General features: G+C 42.3%; 1 protein-coding gene across 1 annotated transcript in view; it reads left to right on the top strand.

Annotated features, from left to right (window-relative positions):
- LOC309620516 (A-kinase anchor protein 17B-like) overlaps nt 1–18,344 on the top strand; it is a gene marked incomplete at its 5' end in the record, with an annotated part of 100,367 nt that overhangs the window by 78,978 nt on the left and 3,045 nt on the right. The window contains 3 exon segments of the mRNA XM_082377090.1: nt 12,181–12,949; nt 14,427–14,557; nt 15,953–16,187. Of these exon segments, the coding sequence (XP_082233216.1) occupies nt 12,181–12,949; nt 14,427–14,557; nt 15,953–16,187 (1,135 nt within the window).

Genomic DNA, 18,344 nt, shown 5'->3' with positions numbered 1-18,344 from the left:
TGTTGTGGAGCACCGGCTCTAGGCACACGGGCTTCACTAGTTATGGCACGTGGGCTCAGTAGTTGTGGCTCGCGGGCTCTAGAGCGCAGGCTCAGTAGTTGTGGCGCACGGGCTTAGTTGCTCCGCGGCATGTGGGATCTTCCCGGACCAGGCCTCGAACCCGTGTCCCCTGCGTTGGCAGGCGGATTCTTAACCACTGCGCCACCAGGGAAGCCTGGCTGTTGCAATCATCCAGGTTAGAGATGATGGTGGTGTGGACCCAGGGGGTAGCCGCAAAGACGGAGATGGATTTGGAACGTATGGTCAAGGTGGAGTCGGATGGGCTTGCTGAAGGACTGAATCCGAGAGGAGGCGAGGAAGAACGCCTGGTTCTGAGCCTGAGCACCTGAGTGCAGGGTGGCTCTATTTAGGAAGATGGGAGTCACTGGGTGGGGGAAGTAAGTCTGAGGTGGGGGGCAGGTTGGCAGGGGAGGGAAATTAAGGTTGAGATGCAAATGGAACATTCAGCTTGGAGACATTGAATAGGCGGTTGAATATCAGTGTCAGGCTTGGCTGGAGCTTCAGCCTACAGAAAAATTAAATGCAAATTAGAGCCACTTTAAGTCACCACTATATACTAACAAAGGTAGCAGAAGTCAAAACGATAAGGATCCAATGTGAACAGGGCTGCCAGGAAATCAGGCATGTTAACACTGCTGATGGCATGATAAACTGACTTTATCTTCCAGGAGAACAACTTGACAATATGTAATGAGCCATATAAACGTATTCCTAGCCTTTGACATGGGAACATATTTTGAGGAAACAGTTTTTTAAAAGATCTGTGCGAAGATTTTCATTAGGGTTGCTTGTGCTCATACTAGCAGTACAGAGCGGTAGTGGTGCTCTTCTGGAGAGAGTAGTGCTCTTTCGAAAGAAAAAAGTTGGAAAACACAAATCCCCAGAAAGGGGGGACTATCTAACCAAATATGTAGTAACTCTATAACGTTTCTATAGACTGTATCTCTATATAGAATTTCTACAGAAATTTCCTATAGGCACGAAAAATGAGAAATGTGTTGATCACGTCAATATCTGGAATTGTTATTCAACAGGTGCAAAACCCAGATTGTGATGGTCCATAAGTACAACCGTGTAAACCTCACACGCTGTTCGTGCTGAAAATCATAAATATACAGTTGTTTTTTAAAACCACCTCATCTGCTTCTGACTTTGTCCCTCTTTCTCTGTGGCAGTGTTCCGTGGTCAGGATGCCACTACACAGTGGTCCACCATGAAGAGTTCACATGAACTGTGGCTTCTCCAGCCTTTCTTCCCTTGATCACATTTTCGCCAGAAGGTATTGGGTAATATCCTCTTCTGCAGGCCTTATATTCAAATAAATTTACCTTGGGATTTTAAAAAGGTTGCAAAATACCACGGTTCTCACAAACTGCTTAGGAGTGCAAAGTACGGTCCCATGTAAAGGTTGCTTTTCCCCTGTAGGTGGCGACTTGTGGGCAGGAATTTTGCTGGTAATCTTCAGAGAAGCAAAACACTGGTGACTTGATGGCATGCATTTCCCACAAATAATACTCCGACTCTTCAGTGAGTGAGGCAAAAAGTACAGAAGATAGCCACATTCCCTTAAATCCCTGATAGCTTTTTTTTTTAATGTGAAGAAGAGAAAGCAATGAGTCTACTTCAGTAGCATCAAAGTAAATCAGTCCAAGGTTTAAAGTGGTATTCCTAGCTGAAAGTGTCTAGAGAGAGGTGTTCTATAACAAAAATGTTCCTGGTGCTAAAAAAAGGGGGCAAAAAACCAAAAGATTGGTGAGATGGGTCTGCCGACTGCCCTATGCGTATTTTAAAAAATAGCTCCCTCTCTTGCAACCATGGAGTGACTCCTGTACTCACTAACAGTTATGTAAACGCAGTATGCACAGAAAGGCCTAACACAAACCTTTCTTTAGGTTAATTAATTAATTTATTTATTTTAAAATCAATTTATTTATTTATTTATTTATTTATTTTTGGCTGTGTTGGGTCTTCGTTTCTGTGCGAGGGCTTTCTCTAGTTGTGGCGAGTGGGGGCCACTCTTCATCGCGGTGCGCAGGCCTCTCACCATCACGGCCTCTCTTGTTGCGGAGCACCGGCTCCAGCCGCGCAGGCTCAGTAGTTGTGGCTCACGGGCTTAATTGCTCCGCGGCATGTGGGATCTTCCCAGACCAGGGCTCGAACCCGTGTCCCCTGCATCGGCAGGCAGATTCTCAACCACTGCGCCACCAGGGAAGTCCTAATTTTTTTTTTTTTTTTTTTTTTTTTTTTTATGGCTGTGTTGGGTCTTCGTTTCTGTGCAAGGGCTTTCTCTAGTTGTGGCAAGCGGGGGCCACTCTTCATCGCGGTGCGCGGGCCTCTCACTATCGCGGCCTCCCTTGTTGCGGAGCACAGGCTCCAGACGCGCGGGCTCAGTAATCGTGGCTCACAGGCCCAGCTGCTCTGCGGCATGTGGGATCTTCCCAGACCAGGGCTCGAACCCGTGTCCCCTTCATTGGCAGGCAGATTCCCAACCACTGCGCCACCAGGGAAGCCCCCCTAATTTATTTTTTAATTGAAGTATAGTTGAGTTATAATATTGTGTTAGTTTCAGGTGTACAGCATAGCAATTCAGTATTTTTGCAGATTAGATTCCATTATAGGTTATTACAAGATACTGGGTATAATTCCCTGTGCTACACAGTATATCCTTGTTGCTTATCTATTTTATGTATAGTAGTTTTTATCTGTTAATCCCATGCCTCTAATTTGTCCCTCCCCACCTCCCTCTCCCCTTTGGTAACCATAAGTTTATTTTCTATGTCTGTGAGGCTGTGTCTGTTTTGTATATATATTCATTTGTATTATTTTTTAGATTCCACATATAAGTGATATCATATAGTATTAGTATTTCTCTGTCTGACTTATTTCACTAAGCATAATATTCTCTAGGTCTATCCACATTGCTGCAAATGTCAACATTTCGTTCTTTTTTTATGGCTAATTGGGTTAACTTATTTTTATTAGTCTCAGAAACACTTTGCTTTGACCAACATTATCGCATAAAGGAAACATTCGTATGATCTTTTAAAATAGGGAAACAAAAACAGGAAATTAAGTTGCCCAAAGAGGTGAATTAACACAAATCCAGTTTTCTTCATTTCAAGATCAAAATTCCCCATACTAAACTCTACCTTAGAGCAGATTTTCTTTGAGTGCTGGTAGAAGAGATTCTCTCTCAGTAGGACTCCAGTATTTCATGGTCACAAATTCATCATTGCTGCAGGTCTCCAAAAGTCACTTACTTTCTGCCCTGAAAGCCCCCAGTGCCACAGTACACCCTTTAGGACCATCTTAATTTGGGAATTTCGTCATTTGGGGGGTCCTGTATTGGTTGTATTCCACTTGTTGCAACACTGCTCATGTTAATGATGTGATTTAAAGGTTTTTCAAGATCAGAGCATATGGTCAGCCTCAGTTTTAAAATTGTTGTTTGGGCAAAACACATGAAAGTTCATCCATGACCTCTTGACTGAAAAAGCAGGGAAGACTTCTGTTTGGTCAAGACTTACGGGGATTCTGTACTAGTTGGGAAGTTTGGAAATTGGCTATGTTGATTTGACCCAAATACATTTTGGCTGTCCCGCTGACAATAAATATGTCGATATAACTTTATACATCTTAAATGCTTTCAAAATGGCTTAACTTTAAGGTTCAAAAGCCTGAAGAAAAAAGAAAGGCAGCAAAGGACTACTTCGAAAGAGGGTACTGAGTTGTGCAGATGGTCTTGTTTTTTTTTTCACTGTTTTTAAAAAACGTGACTCAAATGCCCTTGCTAGCACTCTGACAGCAAATATTTGTGAGAGTGAGAAAAAGGGAAAGAAAATGGCTGAGGGATACTTTGCTCATGACTCAAGTGCTTTTAAAGTTTTAAAGTCATAGTTCTGATCTAAAACACCTGAGGTGTAGCAGAGGAATCTCTCTAGTATCTTCTGAAATGAGAGAAGGTATTGGAGGAACTTTGGATGCAGAGCCCATAGAACTTACTGAATTTTCACTGCAGGTTCAAACAACTGTTTTAGGCCTGTGGAAATATCTCAAAACTGTTTCCTTTTCTCTAATCTCTTATTCTACTGATATTCAGTCCACTTTGCTATTAGGTATAGAGGCAGGAAGATGAGGCGGACCCATGACTAGAGAAAGCAGCCATGTTTCTCTGAGAAGCTGCTAGAAGTGTTCTGGCATTGAGAGCTGGTTGAGTGAAATGCTTTGGTAGAGCTATGTACACAAGATACTGCTGGAATGCGCACTGTGTAAACATTATTGAATAACTCTAAGTTTTGAAGGTTAGAGGAGCTCTCATTTGCCTCTGCAAAGGCGTTAAAGAATAAGTGATCTCAGTGGTGTTGCTTTTAATCACAAGACTAGAAGAAAGATGTGTGTATGTGTGAGGGGGCTGGGAAGGTCATGGTGGAACATACTAGAACATGGGAGTAGTTGAAAATCTTTATTAAAATTCAACTTTTTGATAATTTATGGAGGCTGTACTTATGACACTCCTTGCCATCAGGGCTCAGTTTATATTAGGCTCTTAAACCTTTGCATATGATAGTGATTGGTAAAAATGATGGGAAAATTTTTAATGAATTCTACCATTACTGTCAGTTGAACCACAGACATATTAAAAGGAAATTTAGCATAATACTCTCAAGGTCCATCCATGTTGTCACAAATGGCAAGATTTCATCTTTTTTTTTTAATAGGCTATTATGCTATATAAAATAAGTCAGACAGAGAAAGATAGATACTATATGATTTCACTCACATGTGGAATATAAAAAACAAGCAAACAGAAAACCCCCAAATAAATTAGCAAACTAAACAAAACAAACACATAGATACAGAGAACAGAGTAGTGGTTACCAGAGGGGAAGGCGCAGCCAGGAGGGTGAGATGGGTAAAGGGGGTCAACTGTATGGTGATAGATAGAAACTAAATTTTTGGTGGTGAGCACACTGTAGGTGTATACAGAAGTGGGAATATAAGGGAGTTCCCTGGCAGTCCAGTGGTTAGGATGCAGCACTTTCAGGGCTGGGGTTCAATCCCTGGTTGGGGAACTAAGATCCTGCAAGGTGCGTGCTGTGGCCAAAAAAAAAAAAGTAGAAATATGATGTTATGCGCATGGAATTTATATAATGTTATAAACCAATTTATCTCAATTTTTTAAAAAGGGTATTTAGAGGGCAAATTAGGTCATTCTAAAGAATCAATTTTATGGCTTCCCTGATGGTGCAGTGGTTAAGAATCCGCCTGCCAATGCAGGGGACACGGGTTCAAGCCCTGGTCTGGGAAGATCCCACATGCCGCGGAGCAACTAAGCCCGTGTGCCGCAACTACTGAGCCTGCGCTCTAGAGCCCGCGAGCCACAGCTACTGAGCCTGCGCTCTAGAGCCCGTGAGCCACAACTACTGAAGCCTGTGCGCCACAACTACTGAGCCTGCACTCTAGAGCCCGCATGCCACAACTACTGAAGCCCGTGCACCTAGAGCCCGTGCTCCGCAGCAAGAGAAGCCATGGCAATGAGAAGCCCGCGCACCGCAACAAAGGGTAGCCCCCTCCTTGCCGCAACTAGAGAAAGCCCTCGCGCAGCAACGAAGACCCAACACAGCCAAAAATAAATAAATTTTTTTAAAAAAAGAATCAATTTTAAATCATATCCTAATAACTTGATCTCAGTGATTCCACCTATTTGGGTAGATATATTTTTATTAATATATATAAATATACATAAAATGTATAACTATATCTACTAAATAATATATCTAATTTAAGTAGATTACCTTTTTAAATTGAAGTATAGTTGGTTTGCAATGTTGTATTAGTTTCAGGTGTACAGCAAAGTGATTCAGTTATATATATATATATAACTGATTCTTTTCCATTATAGGTTATTATAAGATAATGAGTATAGTTCCCTGTGCTATACAGTAGGTCCTTGTTGTTTATCTGTTTTATATATAGTAGTGTGTATCTGTTAATCCCAAACTCCTAATTTATCACCCCCGCTTCCCCTTTGGTAACCATAAGTTTGTTTTCTATGTCCCTGAGTCTGTTTCTGTCTTGTAAATAAGTTCACTTGTATCATTTTTTCTTAGATTCCACATATAAGTGATATATAATATTTGTTTTTGTCTGACTTCACTTTGTATGATAATCTCTAGGTCCATCCATGTTGCTGCAGATGACATTATTTCATTCTTTTTTATGGCTGAGTAATATATATATATATATAATATATAAATATATTATATATATATATATATATATATATATATATATATAATATATACCACAACTCCTTTATCCATTCAGCTGTCGATGGACACTTAGGTTGCTTCCATGTCTAGGCTATTATAAATGGTGCTACTGTGAACATTGGGGTGCATGTATCTTTTCGAATTAGAGTTTTTGTCTTTTCCGGATATATGCCCAGTAGTGGGATTGCTGGGTCATATGGTAGTTCTATTTTTAGTTTTTTAAGGAACCTCCATACTGTTCTCCATAGTGGCTGTATCAATTTACATTCCCACCAACAGTGTAGGAGGGTTCCCTTTTCTCCACACCCTCTCCGGCATTTATTGTTTGTAGATTTTTTGATGATGGCCATTCTGACTGGTGTGAGGTGATACTTCATTGTAGTTTTGATGTGCGTTTCTCTAATAATTAGCAATGGTGAGTAACAGATTACTTTTTGAACATGTTTAAACAGGGTTAAAAACAGGGATTGTATGGGGAGAAAAGCACAAACCTTTTTAAACCTATTTTTCAAGAGCAGGGTAGGGCCTCGTACAGCTTTAACTAGATTCAAGGATTGGCACATTTAAGCTTCGAGTTGAGAAACTATCCTGATTTAGAAGAAAGCACCTGTGAAAGTTGAATATTGGATTGTAACTATGAGTATTTTCCAGAAACATCTGTCTGCTTTTGCTATAAAATAAATCAGTTAAGACTTAAACATTCTGCAGCCAAGTCAGTGGTCATGGAGGTGGGGGGAGAATTACAAAGGGGCACGAGGAAACTGAAGGGGGTGACGGGCATTTTCACTCTCTTGATTGTGGTGATGGGTTCGTAAGTGTGTAAAGATATGTCAAAACTCATCAAAATGTACACTTTTGATACGAAATGTGGTTTATCATATATCAATTATGCTTCAATAAGGCAGTTTTTAAAAATAACTTCTGCAGCCTATGGTACAGCTAGTACTGAAGTGGCCAAGTGCTCCTTCATCACCCAAAGTCCTAGTCTGATCTCCCAGGCTTCAGTCAGGACTCACACAAACTTGGGTTAGGGCGGGTCCAGATGCCTGTGGGCATTTACAGTGATGGCAGACAGAGGGGTGTCTTTGATGGGAAAAGGGAGTTGCTCCTGTATTACTCTGTTTTGATTCTTTTCTGGGCCAGTTTGTATCAGCAACTGTGAACCGCTTCCTTTCAATAGTTTGTTATTATCATGTGAGTTTGATGTACATCCTTCCAGACTTTATAGAGAGGTGTGTATGTGTGTGCGTGCACGCACGCCCACCATGCATGTGTGTTTATATTACTTTTATTACTTTATATTACATTTACAAAAACAGGATCACATTGCACATTATTATCCTGCAACTTGCTTTTTATTTTTTCCTCTAAAAAGTATCATGGGCGTCCTTCCATGTTAATAAGTACACACCTATGCCTCCCTCCCTCCCTTCCTCCCTTTCTTCCTTCTTTCTCTCCTCCTCCTCCTCTCCCTCCTCCCTCTCCCCCTCCTACCTGTCTTCCTGGTAGGAAATCTCCTCCCCCTCCCCCTCCTCTTCCTTCTACATTTTTTGTTGGTTTTGGCTTGAGGCCTCTTTAAGGAAAAAGCATCGCAACTGGAATTCATAATTATCATGCACCTATGCACCAGGCACCATCTGGTTAATTTTCAGTGATCTGGCAGAAATTGCCAATGACATTGCTGTAGCATTGAAGCCATGGCATATGTAAAAAGCTTACTTCTTGGTACACAGTAGGTCCTCAGTATATTTAAAAAAATAATAAGATTGGAAGGTTAGCTCCCTATTCTGGGAGAGTATTCAAAGATGAAATATTCACAAACATTTCGTTTTAAAGCCTGTGACCAGCAGGGGAAGAGAGGAGAAGCAATGTCTAATTTGCTGCTGTTGCTGAAGTTGGGAAAGAGGAATTGGAATTGAGGATTTTAAAGGAGGCCATTTTTTTTTTTTTTTTGAAAACCAATTGTGTCCTCTTGAGAAAGTCAGAAAATAACTTAAATGCTTCCGAATCGAGGTGTAGAGTCCTGTCACTGGAGGGCTGGGTGAGCAAACATCGACCCTAGAGCAGAGGCTGTGGGCAGGCAAGGCAGCAAGGCCTGCAAGTCTGTTTATTTGCACTTTGCAGTGCTTGTAAATTGTTTCCCTTGATTTCCAGCATCTGAAAAATCAGATTTCGCATAAGGACCTCAGTTTCTGGCCTCTCTGGATGAATAGGAGGATGCGGCCACCCCAGGCCCTCCTTCCCTCACTGGGGCTTCAGATGAGGCACTGGCCTCCGCCTCTGTTCAGTGTTTTTTGCTCGCTGAGACTGTCTTGCTGTCCACTGTGATCATCTGAGTTGTAACCTCTGCTGTAGAATTTACTGCTTATTTTTGCTTCGGTGTGAGATGGAAGTGATAGCCAGTTTTGTTTTTTTTTTTAATGTCAAAAATACAGCACATCAAACACTATAAAATACCATCTGACTGGTTTCCCTCCAAATTTGAGGAGAACCTTTATTATACTTCAGGAAAGTGGAGAGATCTGGCTAAAATATAGAAACTGTATCACTGTGGGGAAATCACCCTTGTGAAGGATATGAGGCATATATTTAACCTCAAGAAGTTGATGATTTTTAGTGGGCTTTGTGAGGTTAATCTGAAGTAGAAGGAAAAATTGAAGTTTTTAATAAAATCCATTTATATTGACCATAATTTTAAATGAATGACTACAAATGCATCTGTTAACACTGTAAGTCAGCAAAAAGTTTTATTACAACCACTTTGCAAAAAATCATAATGCAATTCTGAACTTCATTCCTGTGTATACATAGTTGTGACAAAATTATATCTAAAATACACTGCAATAAGCAGCTTTGAACATGTTCTTTTCTTATTTTTAATTCTTTCCTTAGCATGAGTTTCTAGAGCAGGTTACTGGACCAAAGGGGCTGAGCATATTTTATGGTTCTTGGTTTGTTTTGCCAAGTTATTCTAAAAAAAGATGTAATTAATTTTCACTATCTCTAGCAAGATATGAAGGTGCCTAGTTTTTCTTTCTTCCCAAAACTCTCCCAGGAATGGGTTTTTGTAATTTTTATTTATTTGTGTAAAAACTATTAAATGGGTTTGTGTATCTTGAAACTAATTAAAATTTAGATGTTTGTATCAGTTAGCTGTTGTCGTATAATAAACCATCCCCAAACTTAGTGGCTTAAACAAAAACCATTTATTATTTCTCACAAGTCTGTAGGTTCTCAGGACTATTCTGCTGATCTGTGATGGCTGCATCTGATCTTGACAGGGTTTGCTCATGTGTCAGCCATCAGTTGGTGGGTTGGCTGGGGGCTGGCTGCTCTAGGATAGCTCATCTGTCACAAGAGGGCTTTTTCATGTGGCCTTTCATCCTCAAGCAGGCTAGCCCAGGATTGTCCTCATGGTATGGCAGGATTCCAGGAGAGTGAGGGCCACTTGACACCTCATCTTAGAACTGGCACTTGGACACTTCTGCCACGTTCTGTTAGGGACAAAAAAAAAAGGCCGTCTCAAATTCAAGGGCTGGGGAAAAATAGACTCTATCTCTTTTTTTTTTTTTTTTTTTTTTTTAAGGAACTCCTTTATTTATTTATTTATTTATTTTTGGCTGTGTTGGGTCTTCGTTTCTGTGCGAGGGCTTTCTCCAGTTGCGGCGAGCGGGGGCCACTCTTCATCGCGGTGCGCGGGCCTCTCACTATCCCGGCCTCTCCCGTTGCGGAGCACAGGCTCCAGACGCGCAGGCTCAGTAGTTGTGGCTCACGGGCTTAATTGCTCCGCGGCATGTGGGATCTTCCCGGACCAGGGCTCGAACCCATGTCCCCTGCATTGGCAGGCAGATTCTCAACCACTGCGCCATCAGGGAAGCCCCTAGACTCTATCTCTTGATAGCAACAACTCAAAGTCACATTACAAAGGGTGTGGATACAGGGAGGGGTGGAATATCAGGATCATTTTTGCAACTGTTATACTACAACAGTCAATATTGTCCTTCAAACTTGCCATCTTTCAAAGCTTTATACCTGTTCCAGCAATGTACGCACTAATTAAAAAAAAATAATTAGAGCCTTTCTCAGAATCTCCTTGTAAGGGGGCTTATAAAACAATTAAGAAAGTCAGTTCGTTCTTTATACTCATTCATTTTATCCAGCATTCTTGATTCTAGATAATTTTTGATGATTTTGAAATATCAAATACACGATAAAAGAATTTCAAAATTGACCTCCATCAAGGCTATTTAAAAGAATGTAGCTCAGACTTTGAAATCAATCCAAGTGAAGCATTCCAAAATGTTTAAAACAAAAGCAGTATCACTGGAATAAATGGAGAGCGTGACAAACTGATTACTTTGAAGTGATTAACTATTTTGTGTATATTTTTTCTGGAATATTTTTTAAAGCCTTGTTTTAAATTAGGTTGTATAAATAAATACCTCTTGATTACAGATAAATTTGGGGGTACAGTATATCTTAATTGAATATTAAATTAATTTTTCTCCTAAAGGAGTTTAGTGTTGACTCTTATTTATGTTGCAAATTGCAGCAAACGGACTGGATTTTGTCTTCATTATGCTCTTTAGATAATGTTTTTGGAGAAGGAGCACATGTGTATTCTCATATCATCCCAGTTCAGTGTTGCTAACATAAGGATTTCTAGAACCTAATATAAGATACTGCTTTTGGTGGCCTTTTAAAAAACAGTTTATACAGACTTTTTCTCCTAAAGGGAGTTCATTTGGGTTGTCCTTCAGGGACAGTTATAAAAGAAGTATGTACCTATAAGGTTAACCAAGATTTAGTAGTAAATCTTGCGTTAGACTTTCCATCATCTGGCCATATATGTTTGGGTCTAAATCTCCTTGAAGTTGACATTAATGAGAAACTCAGGTGATACAGACTCTGAATACATCCACTTTTAGAAAAGAAAATAAAGTTGGGAAGTGCTACTTGAAGTCAGCAAATAGGAGCAGAAATCCCTAATTCCCAGTATCAGTGATATTACTCACCTTGGGACAGCTTAAGAGAGCTTGTTCATATGAAATGCCGGCAAGCACTCATGTTTGGAGGTTTTTCCAGTCCCAAAGTAGAGGGCAGATTCTCTTTGTCACTCACTAGGAGAGGCTGTCTCCTCTTCCCTTGATCTTAGAGTTCAATTTAGTGAAAGTCGACAGACTGGAGGAATGAGAGTAGATATGTCCGTGTGAGACTTGGAAAGCAACCTGGACGAAGGATGCTAGAGCAGGTGCCTGGGTTAGAACTGTCCGCTGGGTGCGTGTTCATGAATGTGCTGCATGTATTTTACCCCGGCCCTGTTTCTGTGCCATCCCCAGCAGGTTTTTCTGGGACTTTACATTTGAGCTCAATTGTACAATAGACTGGAGATTTGGAATCTTGGAGTGTCAATATATGGGCAAGTCATTTAATTTTCCTGAATCCATCTGAATTTCCCCATCTCTAAAACAGGCATGAAAATACCTACTCACAGGTTGCTTCAGGACCCAAATGAGACAAAGTAGTATAAATAATAGCCATAGCTTATGTTGACAGAGAACTTCCTGTGTGCCGGGCACTATTCTAAGGATTTCACCTGTACTCACTCATTTACTCCTTCCTGAAATCCTATTATTTCTATTTTACAGTTAGGGGAACTGAGACACAGTCTTTGGAAACTCTTTGAAACCTCTAAAACACATTAAACAAATGTAAGCTATTGTCTTAATTCTCCCGATAGTATACGTTCCCCTATCAATTTGACCTGAGTCCAGCAAATGGCAGCATTCAAAATCCAAATCTGCGTTTTGCTCCATTTGTATCAAAATGTTCCCTTTCGCCCTCTAAGGTTTCCCGTGGATGCCACGATGGTCACGGTGGTGTATGATAATTCAGAGGCAACGGAGCTCTGTGCTGCTCACCACCTCTACCTCAAGCCCATAGCAAAGTTGATGATCAGTGTATTGCTCCCTGAGAGCACGGAACCCATGAGGCCCTTCTCTAACTGGGAAGTTCTTGACCAGCTGAAGAGCCTGATTTGTCCTGACCAGTTCACCACGGTGCGGCTCTCCAAGAGCACCAGGGACTTCATCCGATTTGAGGGGGAGGCTGAAACTCTAAGTTTGGTTCAGATCCTGAAGGCCAAGTTACACGGGAAGATCATCAAGCTAAGCGGTTTGAAAACAGACTTAAGAGTAGTGGCCACAGATGCCCAGGGGGAGTGGGAACACTTCCCCAAAGAAAAGGGGGTGCCGTTGGGTGATGGGTCTGAAGAGCAGGACCACGATAAGAGCCCAGATTCCATATACTTCGAAGGCCTGCCCTGCAAGTGGTTTGCACCTAAAGGTTCCAACGGGGAGAAGCCGTGTGAAGAGATCCTTCGGGTGGTCTTTGAAAGTTTTGGGAAGATCAAGAATGTGGATATTCCGATGCTCGACCCCTACCGAGAAGTCATGACTGGTGGGAGCTTTGGGGGGTTCAGCTTCGGCTTGCAGACGTTCGAGGCCTTTATACAGTACCAGGAGTCAACTGACTTTGTAAAGGCCATGGAGTCCCTTCGTGGGATGAAGCTGATGCTTAAAGGAGATGATGGGAAAGCTCTGGCATGTAACATTAAGGTAAGGAGCAGCCAGGGTTTTTTAAACAAAATTTCCCACTGTTCAGGTGGTCCTGAGTGAAAGCTAGGAGGAGGCATCTGCAACAAATTTCCTTAGACCCCAGTAGGCTCTGATCAATAGCTAATGTAAAGATTTGTGTTGTTGTTAACCAATGGATGATGAGGGGAAAAAATATCATCCTGATTTGAACATTCTTCTATCAGCCATTCTGCCAGCTGTGGATTGAAAACGATGGTTGTTATAGTCTGGGGCTCTGCCCCAGCTTCTTGGGGGCATCAAAGGATTCTTCATGGTCCGTATGGAAGTATCTCATATACTTATTCCATTTGACAAGTTGCTGGGAGAGAGGGCAACATGCAGCTTGAAACCACGAGGAGAGCAGTTTACTCCCTCTTTGCTACTGGGGTCACAATTTATTATACTTTCATGTTGTCTGTCAGGTAAATTGCTAAAACAGAATCCCAACAAACCTGAATCCTTTCCTTTCAAAATCAGCCTGTCTATCCAGGCATGTCACTTCATCACTGTCTGAATGCCTGGTCACCTCCTTCTTGAAGCCTTAATCCAGCAGAAGATAAGATGCAGCTAAACCCTCCTTTTTCTCTAAATCAGTCTTTAGTGTGAATTTGGACTTTCAGCTTTGGTAGCTTCGTGTGTGTGTGTGTGTGTGTGTGTGTGTGTGTGTGTGTGTGTGTGTGTGTGTGTTATGTGGGTTAAAATATATATTTGAAAATTATGAGCTATTCAGTCCGACAAAAGATATAGCAAATACTATAATGACCGCCCATGTACCACTGCCCAGCTTAAAAAATAAAGCATTACCAGTGATATGAGAACGTGCTCCCCTCTGTGTACCATCCTCAGTCGCAGGCCCCTCCCTCCCCTCAAAGGTAACCATGATGGTGAATTTGGTGTTTATCACTCATGCATATTTAAATAGCTACTTCTGCCTCCTTTTATTTTTTAGGCAAATTTATTTGTAGCACCTCAATCTGACTTCCACTTTATTTAGAGATTTGCAAAGTTGTTTAATAATCACTGTAGTCAGATCTTGTATCTCATTTGGTCAGTTTTCTTACATCTTTGCTCTCCCACCCTCCTCCCACCCATTTTTGGACTCTTTTTGTCTCTGGTGATTAAAAAAATACGTTAACTCAGTTAATCACTATAACAACCCAGAGGCAATATACTCACATCCCTTAGAACTTGCATCCATCATGGCACTGTGATGCCGCCTATGGCTGTCAAGTGAGCTCCTCAAGGGTTCTGCCAAAGAAAATTCTAGAGCCCCACAAGGACTGTTTGGTAGGTAACTGAGAAGCAGTGGAACAGTCTGGGTGCTGGGATGAAGAGAAGGCATTTTTAATTCATTTGGTTTGGCATTGCCACGTACTAATTAGTTTTATCTCTCTGGCCTTCGACACACCCAGCCAGCGGGCAAACTTTTCTAATGAAACTTTGAATTGTTTGGGGGCAGGTTATGTTTGATACAACCAAACACTTCAGTGAAGGAGCTATAAGGAGGAGAAATCAAGAAAGGCTGAAATTACAAGAGCTGGAGGAAGAAAGGAAAAAAGAAAAGAAGAGAGAAGAGGAAGAGGCTGAAAGGTGAGGAGACCAACTTCAACGAAGAGGGTTTGTTTAAACTTTTGATTTATGGATTTATTCCTTCAGGTGAATGGCCGTGGGGAGCAGAAATTGGTGCAGTCTTTCCACTGTGCTGTTACAAAACCAAAAGAGAAAGCAGTTGAAAGCAAGAGACTTAAAAAGTATGCTTGTCAGGAAGAACAAGTAATGAAGAATAGTGGGACAGCCAGATTAAGATGTCTGGGAGGAAATGGTCATTAAAAAAAAAAAAAAAGACCAGGAACTTTTAGAGTGAAAATTCTAGCCTACCAACTTAAAAGTTTCACCAGTTTACCTAAATTTACCAAATTTTACCTTGCCTATCAATTGAAATTTTGGGGAAAAATTCTTTTTAGGTCTGGAAAAGATTTTCTTCCATAAAATGATCAATAATCAATCTAACCCATAGGCCAGAAGGCATGGATTTGTTGAGACTATTTTTCTCGTTGGCCTAAGTTCTTTCTGTGAATTTGAGGAGCCTCTGTATTTACTTCTTTGAGTTTATCATTGTTTCCCAGTTTAGGAGCTTGAGACTAGAAAGGGCTATTGGATCGCCAAAGGTTTGCTAAGAAGGGACAAATGGTCCAGAACCACAGGGCTCCCAAAACCAGTTTTACCTCCCGGTTCCTCCCCTTGCATGTTTATTCTTCCAGTCTTTTATGCAAATTATAACCATTCAAAAGAGGAGTTTAAGAGCACCCTTCCATCTGCCTCTCACTTTTTTTGGCTGGCGGAGTGCCAGGAGTTACTTGAGGTCACGTCTGTGAAACTTGACCAGAAGCTGAGCCCAGTCAAGGTAACGATTCCCCCCAAATTTCCAGATTGACCATGCAGTTTAGCTAATCCTCCAGTTTTTGGCTAAGCCCTCCCTCAGGCCATTGTCCTTTTCTTCCCCCTTTTCCATGTTTCCAGGAGAGCCTACCCAAAACAGCTGAAATTTCCAGAAAATGGCGGAAAAATAAGGCCGTATTCTTCTAAGCCAGTCTGTTTTTATGGTGGTGTACTCTGTTAAGTAGTATGCACCAAAGACCAGTTCTCACCTTTATTTTCTGAGTGCCTTGACTTACTGTCATTTGTCCCTGTGCCACCAACTCACGGAAGGTTTTGATCTCAAGAGAAAAGGAATCTTTGCTGTGAAAGCTGGATCCAGTGGCCCCTGCTGATGGTTTGAGAAGGTGGAGGCTAGAGGCCCCTCCTTTGAATTCAGTAGCCTTCTTTTTTATTTTTTAATACTCTCTGCATGAGGTCTCCTGTACATGTTTCTAACTCATCAACTTAGTTATGCGTTGTCGGCCTGGCAGGGGGATGGGAGTGGGAAGGGGAGCAAATGACTGATAAATACCTTCTGAAGGGTTGACTCTGTTAATCATTATCCAGAAAGAGAAAAGAGGAGGAGAGGAAAGCCCAGGAAAAGAGGAGAAAGGCCAGAGTCAGGAGGCGCGCCCTGAAGGAAAGGGGCAGACACCGGCAAAGGAGACAGAAGGACAGTGCCAAAGCGGAGGCCCGTCAGGGGCCCAACTCTTCGGAGGACTGGGAGGAGAGGAAGGGCCTGCTGGCCCGGAGGGAGCAGGAGGCCCTCCGCCTGCTGCGGGCGCTCCTGAGGAAAATCGAAGTAAGGCTCTTGTCCCATTGTTCTTTGTTCGTGGCTTTGGGTAGGTACTGACCTTTCTGGGACATGACCTTTAGTTTTAAGCAAAGGCCTATCCTTTAAACAGCACACGTGGAAGACTCACTATGTTCATTGGGGTTTATTTTCAATAGGCTGATCTCTAATAACCCCAATTGTGCATTTACCAAAGGGATAGCCAGATTTTCTGAAGGCGTTGGGTCTCACCCCCCCTTCCCCGCCCCCCCCCCCAACCATCTGGCACACACGCACTTTGTGTTTCTAAACTTTAGGATGGTTTCACCCGGGGTGACATAGCTTGTGCATCTACTTTTCTAAGTTCCTAATTGAGGTAACAAAAAATGCATGGGGGAAGAAATGGATGGTGCGGGTGCTGGGTTTGTAGTCCTCCATTCATTTTCATTGGCCATTCATCTGTGACAGGTGTGGATGGGAAGGGAGAACCTGGAACAGAGACCTTTGTGGAGCAAGCTCCTGTTAGTCTAGTCCTTTTTAAAAAATTTTATTTATTTATTTTTGGCTGTGTTGGGTCTTCGTTGTTGCGCGCGGGCTTTCTCTAGTTGTGGCGAGTGGGGGCGACTCTGTGTTGTGGTGCGTGGGCTTCTCATCGCGGTGGCTTCTCTTGTTGTGGAGCACGGGCTCTAGGCGTGTGGGCTTCAGTAGTTGTGGCGTGTGGGCTCAGTAGTTATGGCTCACGGGCTCTAGAGTGCAGGCTCAGTAGTTGTGGCACGTAGGCTCAGTAGTTGTGGCACGTGGGCTTAGTTGCTCCGCGGCATGTGGGATCTTCCCGGACCAGGACTCGAACCCGTGTTCCCTGCATTGGCAGGTGTATTCTTAACCACTGCACCACCAGGGAAGTCCCTTAGTCTAGTCTTAAACTATTTGCTAAGGAATGTCTCACATCACAGGCCAATTGTTTTGTTTGGAGAGTTTCAGTTTCGGAAGTTTTTTGTTCTCCCACTTACTGGCCTCCTAAACATAACCAGACTCAGCAGATGTCCCAGAGTAAAGGCCAGAAAGGCCTCCCAAAGTGTTAATTTAAAAAGCCATATTCAGTGTTCTTAAATATGAAAAGTGAATGGCATTCGTTTTATTTTTTTTTATTTATTTTATTTATTTATTTTTGGCTGCGTTGGGTCTTCGTTGCTGCACACTGGCTTTCTCTAGTTGCGGTGAGCAGGGGCTACTCTTTGTTGTGGTGCACGGGCTTCTCACTGCAGTGGCTTCTCTTGTTGCGGAGCACGGGCTCTAGGCGTGCGGGCTTCAGTAGTTGTGGCACGCAGGCTCAGTATTTGTGGCTCTCGGGCTCTAGAGCACAGGCTAAGTAGTTGTGGCGCATGGGCTTAGTTGCTCCGTGGCATGTGGGATCTTCCTGGACCGGGGATCAAACCTGTGTCCCCTGCATTGGCAGGCGGATTCTTAACCACTGCGCCACCAGGGAAGTCCCATGGCATTCATTTTATTTTATTTTATTTTATTTTTTTCACACACACACACACACACACACACACACACACACACTGTATTTTATTTTTACAAGAGGTAAATAGACCGACACCAAGCATTGTACATGGATGACCACAACAAAAGCAACAACCGTGGCATTCATTTTAGATAGAGTTAATTTTATGTGTATTTGCCATCTCAGCTTTTTGTTCTCATTGGTGTGGCCAATCAAACTGCATGAAATCAGGATCAGAAAAACCTCACATTTACCTTTACAATAAGGTGAGCTGGATCTTTTTTAGTTTACCTTAATGACTGCCAAGGGTGACTCCTTTTGAAGAATTTCTCTCTTTAAATATGTGTGGTGCCTAATTCTTGGCCTCCTCGATACCTTACACTGATTATGCAGTCCACAGGTTCTAATCCCAAGTCCTGGGTAAGCTCTGTGCCCTGGTTTGTGCCAGGTGTCAGTGGGAGCTCAGTACAAACTCTCCCAGCGAGGTAGGGCCCATGCGCAGGACCTTTCACTTGCCCTGCTGTCATGCAGAGCAGAGAGCACCACAGAGAGAACCATTGTCACAGCCATATTTTCTACTTGCTGTCTTGTTTCCAGCTGAGGTGGGTGAGGTGGGCAGCTCAGAGACACGCTCACCTGCAATCCATAGGAAGAGGCTGGAATAAAACCCAGAAAACCCT

This window comes from Balaenoptera borealis (assembly GCF_965194805.1).
Source record: "Balaenoptera borealis genome assembly, chromosome: X".
In the NCBI taxonomy this organism is placed as follows: domain Eukaryota; kingdom Metazoa; phylum Chordata; class Mammalia; order Artiodactyla; family Balaenopteridae; genus Balaenoptera; species Balaenoptera borealis.
The sequence above is the reverse complement of the archived record's forward strand: the minus strand, read 5'-3'. Positions and strand labels throughout refer to the sequence as shown.